General features: G+C 38.0%; 1 protein-coding gene across 1 annotated transcript in view; it reads right to left on the reverse strand.

The window, feature by feature from the left end:
- The window catches only part of ENPEP (glutamyl aminopeptidase), an 89,214-nt gene that overhangs the window by 62,646 nt on the left and 6,808 nt on the right, over positions 1–19,760 (reverse strand). Inside the window, exons 2-3 of the mRNA XM_012436557.3 lie at positions 11,762–11,903; positions 9,665–9,796 (exon numbers count right to left, since the gene is read on the reverse strand). Of these exons, the coding sequence (XP_012291980.2) occupies positions 9,665–9,796; positions 11,762–11,903 (274 nt within the window). The remainder of the gene's footprint in view (positions 1–9,664; positions 9,797–11,761; positions 11,904–19,760) is intronic.

Genomic DNA, 19,760 nt, shown 5'->3' on the forward strand with positions numbered 1-19,760 from the left:
CTCCACAATAATAAAATCCAATGAGTTCTAAAAAGCAAAAGCTTTTTATAGGTTTAAGCAAACTAATTTGGCAGTATCGTATGACCTGAACTGTTAAGAGGTTTTCAAAAATCTTTATTTTTCTCATTATAAAAAATTACTGAATCACTGATTCTGTCTCACTGATTATAAGGCGCTGTCCCAAATCCTGCTGTAGTTAATAACACGTAGTATTCAAACTATATTACCTTTCACAAATCTGAATATTTCTGAATTCCAACATACAACTGGCCATGAGGGTTTGAGATAAGGATTGTAGACCTCTATTTATAATTTTAGAGTTTGAAGGTAATTTAAAATAAACTTCCTCATTGTATACATGAGAAAAATGAAGTCTAAGGCAGAACTGACGCTGGAACTCAGGACAAAGTTTGTTTTCACTATGTCATGCTGCCTATTTTCTCTAGTTGTAAGACTGAATCCTGAATTCCCCTAGCTGCAAAATAGAGATAACAACAGCACTTATGTGATAGGGTTATTGTGAGGATTAAGTAAGATAACACATAAGCAATGTATGACATGTGATAGTTCTATGTGTCCCATCGAAATCATTAGTGTCATTCGAGATAATGCGCTGAATTATTAACCTCTGTAATTTGCTTTGTGCATACTTCCTTATATGTGATTGATACTCACACTGTGGTGCCCACATTGCCATTAGAAACATTAGGAAAATGCAGGGGAAAGAAATAAACGTTACGGTTTTCACTTTCAAAATAGGCTCTTGACACCCACACAACAAACGTAAAAGCCCAAACTTTTTAGATTACAAGAGCCTGGTTTCAAAAGGCTTTTAGCAATAACAACAGAAGGCCAGGAAAAAAGCAAACTACAGGGTTTTTCACTGTAATAATAGACTGAAAAGAGAATAAAGAGACGTCCAGGCTTCTCTGTCTCAAAGAACTAGATTTACCTGGGCCAGGGAAGAAGGAACGTTGAAGGGACAAGACCTTAAACAGATCCTGAAAGAGCATGACGGCGCTGAGATGAGGGCACAGAACTTAAAAAGGCCGTGTGAACAGAAAAGAATCAGCTTAAACAGACTGCCTGTTACTATTGCCACCGTCACCCGGGTCAGAAGCCAGGCAGGGGCCTGCAGGTTCCACCTGGAAGGGCTTCAGGTCAGCCGTGCCCTGGGGCCACATCCTTATTGTCCTTGTCTATTGATAGAGGTGACCACACATTCAGGTTTGCCCAGGAATGTCCTTGGAATGTAAGTGGTCACTCTACTTAGTGACAGTAGCCTGACTTCTCACAGCTGATCATCCTGAAGAAGTAGCATCACTTATCTCTTGAGGTTTTGCAAGGTCTCATCTGAGCTGCTCCAAAGAGCAGCACCATTTTAAATAACGAGGACTCTTAAAGGATCCGCAAAACACAAGGTGAGATCCTCGGCACTCAGGGCTAGTAACGCCAAGAAAGACCTGAAAACACACTTGGGTGGCACCAGGCAGTGGTGGCCGTATCTGTTGCACATCTCAGTTGAAGTAAAGACATCGGCATCTTTCACTCCCTTCAGGGTTTAGCATCCTCCTGTGCACAGAGTAGGTGCTCAATAAAGATTTACAGTTTGAAGGAACTTTTTCATTATCAATACTGAGGTAGCCAGGATGAGACAGAGAAAATAAATCTATATTGTTTTAAAATCTATAAATGTGTATTTAAAGTACATAGCTGGTATTACTGAACATGCCATAAATGTGTTAAACCTTATAAAGTTTATGTTCTTCTAAATATCCTTCCAGCAGTAGGTGGAAAGTTAGCAGAGGAGGGTACTTAGTAGAAAGGAATAGTGACACATCGGTTTTTTTTCTTTTTAAGTTTTGCCTTATCAATGTGATATATTCTTTCTAAACTTTAGTTTGCTCCTTCCTTGTAGGTAAATTAGTATGAACATGCAAAACCTTGGCTTGAAGTTTAGGTGACAAAACACTTTTTATCTGCTGCGGCTATGCTGGTTCAAAACATGTTCAGAACTCTGAGTTCAGAACCCAGCTGCCATGAAGTTCTGTTTGAGAAGAAACCCAGCATGGCCATTAGGTAATACAAAGCATTCATTGGCAGCTTACTTTCAATTTAAATTAAAATTTAAGTTGTCTGATGCTTGTTGATTATTACTGTAGTATAATTTTTAAGAAATAAAAAATGAACATTTAAAAAATCTAACTTACCTCTTAAAATTTTACATTATTTTTATTTTGTTTATATTTTTGTAAATTGAAATAAAAAATAAGAATCATTAGCAATCCTCCATGGCTTAATAAATTAATCAGATTCTTTCAAGGATGATTAATAATCCTCAATTTAAAGTAAACTTTCTAGTAAAGAAATTAATTTTTTTAACTAATTAAAATGCTCTAGAAATCAAATTCATTCTGAAAACTTAGCAAAGCCACAGCCAAAATACCTTTTTTAATTTTTTTTAAATTTTTGAGGGTGGGGAGAGCCAGTGATGTCTCTGCTTATTTTTGAGCACTAATCTCATTCATGACTCCACCCCAAAATAACTTTTTAAAATAATGAAATGGCCATATGTCAAAAATAATTCTGAGGAAAACAGAAAAATCACCTTTAGAACACCAGAATAATAATTGTTGTGGACGCCCACTGGGGAATGCTACAATAAGTGGTTAAACCCTGAGGAAGAAACAGGAAATTTACATAGCCTTTAATTGTCACTCCCTAAATATTTATTAATCATTGTAGTGGTCATAATGTATATCCAAAAATTCTTTGTTACCCCCCTACCCTGCCAGGAAGTGGAGCTTAGCTCTCTTCCCCTTGGGTGTGGACTGCGTTTACTGATTGCTTCTAACAAATGGAATATGGAAAAGAAAACTAGTAAACTGCAGCAGAGAAACCTAGAAGATACCATCTCAACCAAGTGATCAAGGTTATCATCACCAGGAATAAGTCATGATGATGTCATGTACCCCCGATAGGATGTGATGAAAAGGACCCTTCACCTCTGTGGTATTCTCCAAAATCCAAAGCCTCAGTCTAATCTTGAGGAAACACCACACAAATCCAAATTGAGAAACAGTCTACGCAATACCTGAACAGTAGTACTCAAAAAATGTCGGAATCATAAAAAGAAAAAAACCTGAGAAATGTCATATATTAGAGTGAATTAAGGAGACAAATTGCTAAGTATAATGTAGACATATCATCTATCGGATTTTGGAACAGAAAAAGCACATTAGTGAAAAAACTGGTGAAATCCAAGTAGACTGTTGGTTAGTTAATAGTATTGTATTATATTGATTTCTTAGATTTGACGAATGTTTAATAAATGTTTGATATTAACATTAAGGGAAGGTTACATGGAGACTCTTGTGTCTTTGCAACTCTCTGTAAATCTAAAATTATCAAAATAAGAAGTTTAAAAATATATCTGAGCATTAAAACAATGAAACTTAAAATAATAAGATTATTTCTGTGAAGAGAAATACGTAAATCAAAGTCTATAGCACAAAACCTAAAACTGTTATAAAGATAGTCTGTGTTGAAAAAAAAAAAAAGAGAGTCTGTGTTTAAAAATCCATGGCACATATACATACATACTCTCTGCCCTCAGCCAATCTTTCTAATCCAGGCAAACAATGGACTAACAACATAGAAGCAAGTAAGAAGACACAGACAGTAGAAAGAACCAACCCATTCACAGATACGATCCTGATGCAATTATTTAGCAATCATCCTGTAAGACTTTTTAGAAGAAATCACAACATAATCCCTTCTACTGAGTTATTAGAATTAATATGGTCATAGTATAAACCTAATTAAATAGATAAGATCTTACACCAGCATTCTCTTCGTGAATAATTCTTCCCAACTTCCTCTTCTGTTCAGGAAAGCCAAGGAAAATTTGACTAGAGTTGAAATAATCTCCAACAAGGTGATTTCTTCTTTTTGCACATTCTTCTTTATAAAACAGAGTCCAAATGCCCCCAAAGAAATTCAAAGCCTCCTAAGATTTTGTTTCTCAGGAACAGAATCACCGATGACATTTATTTTATTTTATTTCATTTTATATTATTTTATTTTATTTTATTTTATTTTTGAGACTGAGTCTTTTTTTTTTTTTTTTTTTAATTGCATTTTAGGTTTTGGGGTACATGTGAAAAACATGCAAGGTTGTTGCATAGGTACATATGTGGCAGTGTGATTTGCTGCCTTCCTCCCCTTCACCTATATCTGGCATTTCTCCCCATGCTATCCCTCCCCAACTCCCCACCCCCCTCTACCCCCCCTCTCCCCCCCAACAGACCCCAGTGTATAGTGCTCCCCTCCCTGTGTCCGTGTGTTCTCATTGTTCAACACCCACCTATGAGTGAGAACATGTGGTGTTTGATTTTCTGTTCTTGTGTCAGTTTGCTGAGAATGATGGTTTCCAGGTTCATCCATGTCCCTACAAAGGACGCGAACTCCTCGTTTTTAATGGCTGCATAATATTCCATGGTGTATATGTGCCACATTTTTCCTGTCCAGTCTATCATCGATGGGCATTTGGGTTGGTTCCAGGTCTTTGCTATTGTAAACTGTGCTGCAATGAACATTCGTGTGCATGTGTCCTTATAGTAGAACGATTTATAATCCTTTGGATATATACCCAGTAATGGGATTGCTGGGTCAAATGGAATTTCTATTTCTAGGTCCTTGAGGAATCGCCACACTGTTTTCCACAATGGTTGAACTAATTTACACTCCCACCAACAGTGTAAAAGTGTTCCTATTTCTCCACATCCTCTCCAGCATCTGTTGTGAGACTGAGTCTTGCTCTATTACCCAGCCTGGAGTGCAGTGGTGCCATCTCTGCTCACTGCAACTTCTGGCTCCTGGGTTCAAGCAATTCTCCTGCCTCAGCCTCCCGAGTAGCTGGGATAACAGGCATGCACCATCACATCCGGATGATTTTTGTATTTTTTGAAGAGACAGGGTTTCAGTATTTTGGCCAGGCTGATCTCAAACTCCCAACCTCGAGTGATCCACGCGCCTCAGCCTCCCAAAGTGCTGGGATTACAGGCGTGAGCCACTGTGCCCGGCCACCATTACAATTTACTTGTCCTGAATTTGATTCCTTAAAGACTCACGAAAAGCTAAAGCATTCTGGCAAAGTTACTGTAGGTCAAATGCACCTCAGAAGGCATCACAAATCTAATAGCTTCAAATAATTTTATATATACTACTGTGGGTGATTTTCCTTTTCCTGACTGTGTTTTTTTTTACCGATTTTCAATAATGTACATGAATTAAACTTATAATTTTTAAAACTAAAAATATATTTATAATACATTATTCTTGATTTGAAAATGAATTGCAATATATTCCAACAGGGAAGATCATGACATGCTTATTGGGGATATTGTTTACTATCTGATGACTCCTGCAGGAACAATAGGATTACATTTTTTTAAAAAACAATAACTCAACCGTTCATTCACATAACCAAAAAGTCATATAATCTCTCTATACTAGGCACAGTTCAGGGTGTGTTCACTTGTTTGTTTTTCTGTGGTGAAATTCAGTGATTTCATTTACTTTAAAACCCTGGCCAGGTACAGTGGCTCACGCCTGTAATTCCAGCACTTTGGGAGGCCAAGGCGAGCCGATCACTTGAGGTCAGGAGTTCAAGACCAACCTGGCCAACATGGCGAAACCCCATCTTTAAAAATAAAAAAAATGAAAAAAGACAAAAACCCTAATCAATCAACTTAAACCTGAAGAAGGTCTCAGGAGTAGATTTCTTGCAGAGTTGTAAAAAAATCCTTCCGTCAGTGGCAGGCCTTAATTATTGTAAACTGTTCTAAGTAACTCTTCATGTTACTCTGTTTAGGATTGGTTCAAAACGCAATGCAATTAATTAAAAAAGAAAATATGAAGAGTGAAAAGTCTTCTGAGCTACCTTCAAAACCAATTTAATTTTTCTCATGAGCAACAAGGATATTTTAAACATAATGAATGATTCAACTACTAAAGTCTGCTGCTATACTCTCCAACTAAACAAGAATGTAGGCATTGATTCTGTGTTTATTGATATAAAAGACCTACTGTCAGAGAGGCGAATACACCCAAGCCAATTTAATCAGGGCTTAGATTGCATAGTGTAATCTGATTATGAATAGCAGGTGGTTAATGTACCAGAATAATACCGTCAAAAGCAGAGTGGATAAGAATAGTCACCTAATAATGATGTACATAATAACTACATGACTTCATTTTTTATTTTTGTTTTTTACTTAAAAAGTAATAAAAGGACTTTGGTACAGTAAAGGGATACTTTGATGTACCCCCACTAATCCTTCTAATACACAGAAATTATTGCTAAAATATAAAAATGGGAACAAGACATAAGGATAGGAAGCTATTAATATATTAAGCTCCAGTTTTGGAAGGAATCAGTCAGAAACAGGTTCCCAGGGATGAGTCCCAAGCCATGCTTTGAAAATCATGTTGTAAAACTACTATTTCTGATTGTTTTCTCATCACTTTTTGGTTTTTCTTTTATGATGATCATATTCTTGAATCTTTGAATATATTAATTGAGGTCTGTGTGTGTGAATGTTTAATTTTGTTATGACTTTTTTGGAATTCTCTTTTGTTTCTCCAATTATCACTATTTACTCCCACTGTGTTTCTATTTGTCTTGCATTTTTTCTTTTATGTTACTTATTTTCCTCATATACCTGGTTGTCTTAGCTTATCTGTTCAGGTCTAAGAATGTAGGACTCTGAGGCTGGTGTGAGTTTCTTCTGATGTTACGTTCGATAGATTTAAGTAGGTTGATTTTCTGTAACTCTCTGGAGTGGGAAATCATAGCAGGAGCAGTTTATACTTGCGTGGGTGTCAACAATTAGATTTCAACTTACAGTGAGTGGGTAGGGAGCCAATCTTACGATCTATCCCCAACAAACTAGGAGGCGTCCTAGCCCTTATACTCTCTATCTTAGTTCTAATAATTATGGAGGGGAACCTCCCAAATGCCAGAGGAGGAACTCACTGTGGAGCATTAGCATTCACACTAGATGTCTTAAATTTCTCCCATAAGGTTCTGTGCAACTTTTAAAGGAAATGGCCCCACAGTTTTTTCAGGAGGGGAAACTCTGGCTGCCTATCTTCTACGGAAGGGTTGGAGTCAGGGGAAAGTGGCACGTCTCATTTTCTTGGAACTTTTCTGGCTCAGAGCCTCTTAGAAGTTTCAAAAGGTAGTTTGGCTTCTGTTGATCTCATAAAACAGATGATCGGAAAGTAATATATTAAAACAATATTATATTTGTTTCCTTCCCAAATGATGGAACCCATCACTTATTTAAGACAGAATGTTATGCGCTCAGTCTTCATAGAAGAACCATTTAAGAAATAATTACCACCTACAGGCCTTTTTGGGATCTTTTGCAAGACTGTATTTTTTCATTATGTCACTTCAAATCCTTTATATAAAATCCACCCTAAGAAGCCAGCTAACTAACTGGCACAGGCTCTAATGATTCACCCCGCTAGTAAAATATAACATTACAAGTAAGGGTCCTTGGTCAGAGGACCAGGTGATAGAGTCATATTGGAAATTCAAGCTCACTGTCACTATTAGAAAATAACTCCAAGTACTGTGTCCTCTGCTGATTGGTTAAGTGCCCTGTTCTTACCTATGAGACTCTGTCATCTTTAGTAGAATTGCTTAAACTTTCTGTTTTCTCTTGCTTATTTCTACCTGAAATAGAAAAACTTTCCCAGAATGTAATAATAATTTTTAAGAATTGGTGTGGAAAACACGTGCACATCATGAAAGACAACCATGCAACTGAATTGTCAATGATGAAGAAAGCACCTTCAGACGAAAATTGCATGTTTGCTATGAGACTGAATTAAAAAAACAAGCTGGACTAATGTTCTCACCTCTATATTAAGCAAGAGGAATGCCATCGACTGCACTCAGAGCAAGCCAGAAAAAACAACTTCCTCTTTCCGATGCCATTTCCTTTTCATACCTAATATTATCTATCAGCCACTGGTAGTTCCCTTTACCATGACTGAAATTTGCATCACAACAACATATGTGGCCAGGGAAAGTTACACTATGGATGAGTCATCATGATATGCAGCCCTTTGTAAAGGTCTGTGGACATCCCCTACTCACTGCAATTTGGATACAGTATAGGCAGCATGCTGGCAACCCAGGTTGAAAACAACTAAATATCAATTCCTACTACACGAAAGCAAAGGCAGATTTTCCTGGGAGTTCATTTCATGGGAAATAGAGGAACTCATCCCCTCTCCTCCAATGACTGATGAAGAGAGAAAGATATTTTTAGAATATCACACTTCAGAAGGCTAAGCAAGATACAGTATTTGGAAGGAGTTTGGAATTTAAGTCTCTACTACTTGCAGCTGGGTGATCTTGAACAAATAACCTCAATTCAATTAGGTTCAATTAAACTTCAATTTTTCTCATCTCTAAAATGAGGGTGATGATTTCCTCCTTATAAAGTTATATTGTAAAGATGATGAGGCTTTTTATATATAAAATATATGGCTCAGAAGTGGATTAACTTGCTTAAAAGACAGTCTAAACAAACGTTCAGGACATAAGCGAAATAGAGGCCTTCAAAATAAAAATAATAATAATTAGGTAAAAGTATGTGGTTCTTCTAAAGAAAATGATTGGACCAGGTGCAGTGGTTCATACCTGTAATCTCAGCAATTTGGCAGGTCAAGGCCGGTGTATCACCTGAGGTCAGGAGTTCGAAACCAGACTGACCAATATGGTGAAACCCCATCTCTACTAAATATGCAAAAATTAGCCGGGCATGGTGGCAAGCACCCCTACTCCCAGCTACTCAGGAGGCTGAGGCAAGAGAATCGCTTGAACCCGGGAGGTGGAGGTTGCAGTAAGCTGAGATCGCACCATTGTACTCCAGCCTGGGCAACAGAGCGAGACTCTGTGTCCAAAAAAGAAAGAAAGAAAGGAAGAAAGGAAGGAAGGAAGAAAGAAAGTGATTAAACTAGTAGTCTTGATATTTTAAAAGGCGTAACTGTATTTTATTATACTTTTAAAAAATGTTTTTGGATACTTTGTGTCACTTTCCCCAACTCCATTTTTCTCTATTGTTCTATTGTTATTATCAAGTTCACAGACCGTGGTGACTAAGTTGTTGGAAAAAAAACTATATATGGCCCCATTCTTACATATGTGGTTACATATAGGAATGGGGCCATAAACTTCTCAGTGCCTAGTCACTCGAAGGATATTCTTTTACCTCAGGTTTCTTCTTTCTTCTCTAGTCTGTATTGGGAGAGGTACACACATACTCAACCATTTGATTACAAGGAGCATTCCCAAACATTTTAATATATTGGTGCTGGCATACTTAGGAGGTAGCTTTTGACTTATAGCAAATTTTCATCTTGAAATAATTGAAGGCCATAAATATCTATGAAATATCTATGTCTGTGGTGTTGGTTTATTTTTCACCTGTGTCCTTTCAGCCTACATTTTTCTATATTGTTCTATTGTATTACCAAGTTCACAGACCCTGGTGACTAATGTTGTTGGAAAAAACACTACTCAGCAAAAGTATAAAATTAATTACAAATGCATAGGTGGAAATTTTTAAAATATGAGACTCACAGGCTTTCCACTGTTTGATATTCTCTTTACAGGGTGAAATTGATGTACAGCAAAGCACACCAGGTACGTGCTCATGGGGACAGACTTCTCGAAAGTTGTTCGATTCCATTTATCATCCACTGACTCTTCTTTCTATTGGAAAGAAAAGATAAACTTTTATCTATCGAAAGATCAATCATATATATATATACAAGACAAACAAATAAATGGTTGCCCCAAACAGTGCTTTCTAGTCAGAAGTCCTTTGTCAAAGCTTAGAGGTAAAATTGTTTGTGATGATGTTGAAAAGACTATAGGAAAATTTACTTTGTCTTTAGAACTGCGAAAGACTGAACTATACACTGTATTAGGTTTTCCAGGGAGAAATAAAATTTTGACTGGACTATCAGTTGAATAGGAGTTTATCTGTCTACACTAAAGACATCACGCCGACCATAATATTTGAGAGTGCTGTGATCTCCTAATGAAAAACAGGCTCATGCTCAGGTATTTGCCGATTCAGGGCAATCGCGGTATCTGGTGTAGCAGAACGTTGGCTTCTCTTTTCTATCTTTGGTTGTCTACAACAAAGACCAAAGGTATGGTCACCAAAGTCAGTACCTCGGTCTCTGTGGACAGAGAGAAGGATTAGCATTGTTTGACCCAACTACTGACCTATCTGGCTTCTTTGGTCCATGCCAGCTCTGCTCTCCTCACTGTGGATCTCCTGTTCTAAGACTTCAACCATGAATACCTGCCCAACTCCTGTTTCTATTATTTGAACATTTCCACATCTCCCGCAGCCACTCTCTTTGGGAAGGTTTAAAAAGAGATTAAGTGAGGGAGGCTGGACTAGAATGGGTGCCGCTGACACTTCAAGCATGTGTGTGCATGCACTTATATAATCGTGATGGGGCTCCAGGCTATATTATTGGACCAAAAAGACCTAAGAGTGTTAGTTTGGATCTCCTAAGAACCCAGAATATTCTCCTTCTTCCAAGACTACTCTCTGGATCTAGTAGAAGGTTGACATGTAACTCTGCAAAATGAAAAGGCCATAAGGGAAGATCTTGAGCAGACGTTGGTGAATTTGCCTTTTCCCCCCCGCCCCACCTCCATCTAGATTGGTGTGTCACACTTTAGGTTTATCCTTTCCTCTTTCTTCTCTGATCAAACCTTAGAAGAAAACAAGTTGATAATTAATTCTCACTGAGGCATGGATGGCCGCTAAGATTACATTGTGATCCTCTTAAGCTTTTTGCTTTATTTTGTTGTCACTTTTGCAAGGAATATTTTATCATTTAAAAAGATGCATTTTAATGATAATATTTCAAACAGTGGATCAGAAAGATGAGACACATAATTTGGGGCTGCTGTCCTTCTATTATACCTAAAGATGAGCCTGACCCTTTTACATGTCATGTATAAAGTATATAAACCTCAACTTTGAGATAATGACACTCTTGGTGACAACATTATTCATTATGGAAATAAGGCGCAATAACAGAGAAAAGTGTTTTATGTTAATGAATAATTCATGCAGGCAGAAATTATCATAGCCTGTAATTTTTTTCTCCAGACATATAACAAGCACTTCCCATTAACCAAAAGAGTCTATAGGCAAAATGTTCCCTGGAGTTTGCTTCCACAACCCAGTATTTAAGTGATGATTTTTTTATATAGTAGCTTTATATTTAAAAGAAAGAAAGAAGAAAGAAGAAAGAAAGAAAGAAAAACTGGGTTTATATTCTTGAAAACTAAATAGCGAGTAGCTATCAAATATTTTCAAGTCTGCAATTCCATTAGTTTGCCATTACTATAATTTGTCACGATTCAGGGATTCTGGCAGCTAAGCAGAGTCCAAGCTGGTGTATGTGTTTATTGCACTGTCTCTTGGGTAGAAACACCAATGTGTCTTTCTTACTGAACTGTGGTATCTTAAAGACTTCTGGGACTCAAAGAAAAAGATTGCTAAAATGTATTTCAATTGACTAAATTAACTATTACTGCACATTTAGTTTTAAAATTCAATGGGTTCCCTTTCACAGAAAATCAGGTAATTGAACTAATATTGTCAACAGACTATCTGCATAAACAAAACATTTAAAAAATACTTACCTCCACTGGCATATTTGAAAGTGCTCCATATTCTTTGGGATGGGTGATAGATATTGTATAAGTTGCCTTTTTGTTGGGCTCATCAAAACAAGGGAAGGATTTTCTGGCATCTGTTGGTTCATGATCGGTGGCCGCTATGCTCCTTAGAAACAAACACACAAACAAAATGCATGCTACCACTTCCGACAACCCCTATGTTATTCCTCAGGAAAAATCAACTACGCAATAACTATTACATTTCTAAAATTGAGGTTCCATCTAGAAAACTATCAAATATTTGTCAAAGGCTTTCCTGGAATTTTTAAGATTAATACATTGTTTAAAAATCCTGAGACAGATTACTTCAAATATTTCATGCAAATATTTAGCTGTCAAAAACCGCAACTACTTTTGCACCAACCTAACAGCTATTTTGGTGCCATGACTAAGAATCTGTGGATGAGCAAAAACAAATCCAATTATGAGTTAGTACTCTCTCCACCCAAAACCCATTGAGCAACAAGTAGATAAACACAAAGCCAAACTTAAAAGCTTGTTTCTAACTGGCCTTATGGGAAGTGAGCAGCTGTCTTCTGTCACAGAGTGGAGTTTATTCCAGAGTCCCCAGTCCCTGTCCCTAATGGCACATTCTTTCTTATTTATGTTACACCAGGGACAAAAGCCCCCGTTTCATTTCCATGTGAAGGCAGTGCTGATTAATCTCCGAGGTGAAGTAACCTTTGGTCTAGTTTAAAGCTCACTCTTGAAAAGAGACAGCAGCATTTTTGTTTTTAATGGCTCTAACTAGACATATGCTTGTGCAAACTAAAATGTTAATGTTTAGTATTTTCATAATTTCAAGGTGAAAACAGTATTTTCTGAGCAATCGCTAAAAAAATCAATAAGCATACACTTTTTACATGTAAACATAGTAAGAGAATATTGTATATTTGCTCATTAGAAAATGAAGCAAAGTTAAAAGTATAAAAGTAAAGAAATGGTAATTTCTATTCATTAATAATTTGTGTAAGGAAAAATTTTGTCCTTCAGGAGTCTCAAAACTTAGACAGAGATATCATAAAGAATATCAGGCTAAATTATTACATCATCCATTCATCCAACAAATATTTGTTGAGCCCCTTTCACACACACACACTCACAGACACGCACACACATGCACACACACACGCACACACACACACACACACACACCTATACATGCATGCACACATTTGCAGGCATTTTTCTAGCTGCTGTGGAAACAACAAATCTGTATGAAACTGCCTTTGCAAAATTATAACAGAGGAAATTATGACAGTGAAAAAAGTGAGACCTAACTGACTCCTTCTTGCGTTTAACCTTTAAGCTGTACTTGTTCATTCCTGAGCGTAGGCCGAACTAATTTTGGGAAGGAATTCAGTTCATGGTTTGACTCTGAAACAAAATTGATAATAGCCCCTTCCTGAAAAGACCCCCTCTTGCCTGGAGATCAGTCTGCCTTTGCAGGACTAACAAATTAGCCACAGGATTAGAAATTACAGTTTAGGGGTCATGCAGCCTCTTGCCTGGAGATCAGTCTGCCTTTGCAGGACTAACAAATTAGCCACAGGATTAGAAATTACAGTTTAGGGGTCATGCAGCCTCTGGCTGCAAGAGTCTCAACCTCCTCAAATTGCTCATGGAGGTAACATTACTATTGTAAAACCTGAGATCAGTGCTCGAGATATTTTGCAGACTCTGCACTTGATGCATTAGCGGACACCACTCAGACCAGTAATCTGGCTCAACCAGTTCTGCCATCCCACCCAGGAACAGAAAACAGAAAGAAAAACTCACTTCAACCCTCTGGGACTCCATTTCCAACGTGACCAATCAGCACTCCCCACTTCCCAGGCTCCTACCTGCCAAATTGTCTTAAAAACTCTGATCCCCAAATGCTCAGAGAGACAGATTTGAGTAATAATAAAACTCTGGTCTCCTACACAGCCGGCTTTGTGTGAATTATTCTCTCTCCGTTGCAATTCCCTTATCTTGATAAATCAGCTCTGTCTAGGCAACGGGCAAGGTGAACCCACTGGGCGGTTACTTATATAGAGAAGATTCCAGACTACTTCCAGGGTGTTAGGCAAGAGACACACTAATAAATAAATAATTTAAGAGAGTGATGAGAGCTAAATAGAAAATAAACACTGGAAATGACAGAGAATGACTAGGAAAAGTAGTAAGCAACATTAGGTAGAGTAGTCATAATGTTTTGGAATAAGTGGTGGTTTGTCACGATCGGAATAATGAGAAAAAGCCAGGCAAGTGGAGATTCAGCAAAATATGTTCAAGTAGAAGGAACCGTAAACCCAAAGTCTATAAGGTGAAAAAGAACCTGATGTGGTTGAAGAACTGAAAGGTGACCAGTGTGGCTAAAGAACACTGAACCAGAGGGACTGGAGCCAGAGATGAGTTTGACATGAGGTCAGCAGAGGCCAGAGCAGGAAAATATCAGAGGCCATGAGAAGAGCCTGCATTTTATTTTGGTTCAAGGATTTATTACAGTCAAAGATTTGACTGCCTTTGGGCAAATATGGGAGTATTGGAACATCAAAATAAACAATGGGATTATAGCTCATTGAATAAATTAACAGTCTCTGAGTCCTTACTCTGATTTTTTTAAATGAATAAATAAATGGGTGAGAAGGGGAAAGTTCTTCCTTACAGTAGATTGCCTACTAGTAATTTCTGAAGGAAAAATTGATTTTAAAAAATCATCAGTGGGTGCCAAAACAAGGGGGTTAAAGTTTGGTGAGGAAGGAATATTTGCAAGGTTTCAAAAAAAATCTCCCTGAAAGTTACCTAAAGAGAAACATTGTAACTTTATAATAGAGACGCTTGTTGGACACTACCTTAAGCAAGCTATCAAAGGAAGCATCACCAATCATAGTTCAAACCAGCACAATGTGTCTCTAATGTGATTTCCTGAGAGAGACACATCACTTCTGTGATAGTCCTCACAAAAATAAAAAATAAAAAATGATTAACTTGCATTTTTAAATCATGAGGAAAATCAGACAAGTTAAAACTGAGGGACATTCTCTAAATAGCTGGCCTGTATTCTTCAAAAATATTAATGTTAGGAAGACAAAGAAGGACTAAGGGACTGGTTTCGGTTTAAAGGACTCTAAAAGGGCATGACGCTAAATACAATGCACCATTCCAGACTAGGTACTGGACTGGGAAAAAAAATTGCTTTAAAAGACATCATTAAGGCCAGGTGCAGTGGCTCATACTTGTAATCCCAGCACCTTGGGAGGCCGAGGCAGGCGGATCACAAGGTTGGGAGTTCAAGACCAGCCTGGCCAAGATGGTGAAACCTCATCTCTACTAAAAGTACAAATTTAGCTAGGCATGGTGGCATGTGCCTGTAGTCCCAGCTACTCGGGAGGCTGAAGCAGGAGAATTGATTGAATCTGGGAGTCGGAGGTTGCAGTGAGCCGAGATCGTGTCACTGCACTCCAGCCTGGGTGACAGAGCGAGACTCTGTCTCAAAATAAAAAGCCTACCCGTCTGACAAAGGGCTGATATCCAGAATTTACAACGAGCTAAAACAGATTTACAAGAAAAAAACAAACAAGCCCATTCAAAAATGGGCAAAGGATATGAACAGATACTTTACAAAAGAAGACATACATGAGGCCAACAAACATATGAAAAAATGCTCATCATCACTGGTCATTAGAGAAATGCAAATCAAAACTACATTGAGATACCATCTCACGCCAGTTAGAATGGCGATCATTAAAAAATCTGGAGACAACAGATGCTGGAGAGGATGTGGAGAAATAGGAACACTTTTACACTGTTGGTGGGAGTGTAAATTAGTTCAACCATTGTGGAAGACAGTGTGGCGATTCCTCAAGGACCTAGAAATAGAAATTCCATTTGACCCAGCAACCCCATTACTGGGCATATATCCAAAGGATTATAAATCGTTCTACTATAAGGACACATGCACATGTATGTTCATTGCAGCACAGTTTACAATAGCAAAGACCTGGAACCAGCCCAAATGCCCATCGATGATAGACTGGACAGGAAAAATGTGGCACATATACACCATGGAATATTATGCAGCCATTAAAAACGAGGAGTTCACATCCTTCGTAGGGACATGGATGAACCTGGAAAACATCATTCTCAGCAAACTGACACAAGAACACAAAATCAAACACCACATGTTCTCACTCATAGATGGGTGTTGAACAATGGGAACACATGGACACAGGGAGGGGAGCACTATACACTGGGGTCCGTTGGCGGGGAGTGGGGGGGACAGCGGGGGAGTGGGGAGTTGGGGAGGGATAGCATGGGGAGAAACGCCAGATATAGGTGAAGGGGAGGAAGGCAGCAAATCACACCGCCACGTATGCACCTATGCAACAACCTTGCATGTTTTTCACATGTACCCCAAAACCTAAAATGCAATAAAAATAAATAAATAAATAAAAAATAAATAAAAGGCATCATTAGGTTAGTTGATAAAATTGTATTATGGACTTTGAATTAGATAATTGTATCAATGTTAAATTTCTTGATTTTGATAACTGTACTATGGTTATTTTAGAGAATGCCCCTGTACTTAAGAAATATGCTCCGATGTTAAGGGGTAAAGGGAGAGGATGTTTCCATGTGTTCTGGAAAGGAAGGAGGTACAGGCTAAAATGTAAACAATTGGTGAATCTAGGTTAAGTATTTCTAGGAATTCCTAGTACCATTCTTGTAACTTTCCTATAAGTTTGAAATTGTGTCACAATACAGTTACCCAAGAAAAGCCTTAGTTAAGAATTCATTCTGTAATAAAACAATCAATAATTAGTTTTGTGACATTAACAGTTTAGTCAATTGAAGTTTCTAAACATCTTGCAGATTGTAGTTAATTGCAAATATAGTAGACTCTAAAGAAGCCTGTACACTTTCCCAGAGTATGGAAGTTTTATAATAAGATCCACCAAGCTCCAACCCCATGTTTAATCAGCTGCCTTTTTCTTTTGAATTCTTCTGGCTTCTGATTTCTTCCAGAGGCAGAGGAAAAGGAAAAGTCACTCCCCGCAAGAATGTCTCAGCTGAGTCACACCTCAGAAATAGGCCAGCTAACTAATTTGAGAACATGAGTGTGTGTGAATGTGTGTGCGTGCGTGCGCACACACACACATCTTCGTGTGTGGGAGATGAGAGGAAGGAGGGAGTGGAATTACACTTTTCTAAGCTGTAGCCATGGGGTATGTTTTCAAATACTCTATTTTACTCTTGGCTGGATGCTAGTATATATATATTCCTAAGAACCTAGGAGAGAAAAGAATTTTCAATCCTTTTCTCACCTTCTCTCTTTAAAAGACATTCTGCTTGATTGCAGGGAAAAAAAATCTTCCTTCCTAAATTAGCGTCTTCCTGAGCTCGCCAATGGACATGGAACAGAACGGTGTGGGAGATTTCTCCGCACATGTGTTTGGTCCGGCTCGGTGGTCCTCTCAGCAAATGTCAATCACAGCAAGTCTAACTCAATCACAGTGACCCAGATGCAGATACAGTGACATTCATCAACCAGAGAGCTATATAATGTTATTTTTTTTAAGTGTGAAGACAATATGATTTTATGGGGAAAACTCTTTTCTAAGAGCAAAATTGCTTACATTCTAATCCTACTTCAGTCACTTAAGTGTGCTCTTGGCCAAGTCACAAAACCTCAGACTTTTAGTGTCCTTCATCTGTAAAACCTGGTTATTAGAGCATGTATGGTATCTTCACAGCTTTATGGGGAAGTGAGAAGGGGTAGATTACATGTGGTAATAGATTTGAAACTCCCTTAAAATTTACATAATGGGGTTAGGCTATACCTGATTCTACATCTTATAAATCTAGAACGCTAACTGTGCTTTCTGACATAGCACTTTCACAATCTAAAATATTTCAAATTAATTCATTTGACTGTAATATATACTGAAAAAAAATTACTTGGAGTATATACACTATAGGCAATATAAGCATTTTTAAAATGGTAACCTGTTCTTCTTCTCATGAACTTCAGAATAACTCAAAAGTTCTTTTTTACATATCCTAAATTCCATCAGTCAGCCCTAAACTTTTCTAAGCGTTTGCAAAGTTGAAAACAAGGAATAAGAGCTAACAACACAAAACAATTCTAGATTACAACTTCTTTGGGAAGGTTTTATTCAGTGATTAAAATCAGATGACTTGTGTTGCAAATTAAGAAAAAAGGCTGACTAATAGCACAATATGTTCAGGAGTGCCTTGTGGTATGTCCTGAATAATTATTACGCCAGGCAAATGTGTTGGAGTAAACTACTTTCCCACAAAGGCCTCCCTATGTCACATTAATAGGTCACTTACTAGACCTAGAACAATAAAATGATAATTTATGCAATTTAGTGATTTCCAAAAGGGAAGAGCATTTCTCTAGGATCTCTGAGTGGATCAGATCAAGGTGACTTTAGAGAAAACTGTGGGAGAAGGGGCGATGACGCAACTTAGGGCTTGGATCACTCTGAATCAACTCTAAAAGCAAAAGCCAAAATATGTACCTAATTATCTCATAAATCATCTGGTATGCTGTTTTCAGTGAAGACTCTCAAGCTGTGTTGGTCAATTTTATAAGTTGAACCAGCAAAACAAACAGCAAGTTTTGGATGAAATCATTAAATGCTTCTGATTCAGGAGAGGTAGTCACAATTGGTAGGAGTCTATATAGACTAAATAAAGGGTTCCAGAATTATGTAGGGAAGCTGATCAGTGCAAGACAACTCCTCTAGATTGTTCAGACCTCTATGTATCTTTTTTTTAATAGAGTCGAGGTCAGTCACAGCAGACCTCTATGTATTTTTATGGTGGTTTGAATAAATTTCTTTTTGCTTTTTTTTTTTTTGCTTCCAAAATAAAAGAAATTTACAGAAATTTACACTTCGCCTCCTGCAACAAGTAAATAAGACCAAAAAGAAATGTATATATATATATGTATATATTTTGAGATGGAGTCTCACTCTGTCACCCAGGCTGGAGTGCAGTGGCATGATCTCGACTTACTGCAACTTCCGCCTCCCGGGCTCAAGCGATTTTCCTGCCTCAGCCCCCCAAGTAGCTAAGATTACAGCTGCCTGCCACCACACCTGGCTAATTTTTGTATTTTTAGTAGAGACAGGGTTCCGCCATGTTGGCAAGGCTGTTCTCGAACTCCTGAACTCAGGTTGTTCACCCGCCTCAGTCTCTCAAACTTCTGGGATTACAGGCATGAGGCACTTTGCCCGACCGAAAATCTATTCTTTATTGACATTTTTATTGACAATGGAATAATAGCTCAGCATACCAATCTAAGAATATAATTAACAAGCTGACATACAACAATTTCAAGATCAAAACTACATGCGCTTGAGCATACATACACATCCAAGCACGTAAGAATACATTACATGCGGCTGGGCACAGTGGCTCAAACCTGTAATCTCAGCACTTTGGGAGGCTGAGGTTGGTGAATCACAAGGTGAAGACCAGCCTGGCCAACATGGTAAAAACTTGTCTCTTAAAAATACAAAAATTAGCTGGGCGTGGTGGTGAGCACCTGTAATCTCAGCTATTCGGGAGGCTGAGGCAGGAGAATTGCTTGAACCTGGGAGACAAAGGTTGCAGTCAGCTGAGATCACACCACTGCACTCCAGCCTGGGTGACAGAAGGAGACTCTGTCTCAAAAAACAAACAAAAAAATACATTACACACAAACACAATGATGATCACACACACACATAATGACAATCATCTCACCGATGTTTCCACTCAACTCTAAAATCTTTATTACAAGCTCTAACCTTGTGCTTCAGACTTACTTATTCAAGTGCCTACCAGTCATCTCTTCCTAGATATCTGACAAGCCATCCAACACATCTGACACTGAACCTATGGCCTTCCCTTCCAAACTGGCTACTTCCCATCTACTTCCAATATCAATTGATGTGAAGGCTAGCTG

This window comes from Aotus nancymaae, unplaced genomic scaffold, assembly GCF_030222135.1.
Source record: "Aotus nancymaae isolate 86718 unplaced genomic scaffold, 86718_ANA_hifiasm-v0.15.2.pri h1tg000033l, whole genome shotgun sequence".
Classification (NCBI taxonomy): domain Eukaryota; kingdom Metazoa; phylum Chordata; class Mammalia; order Primates; family Aotidae; genus Aotus; species Aotus nancymaae.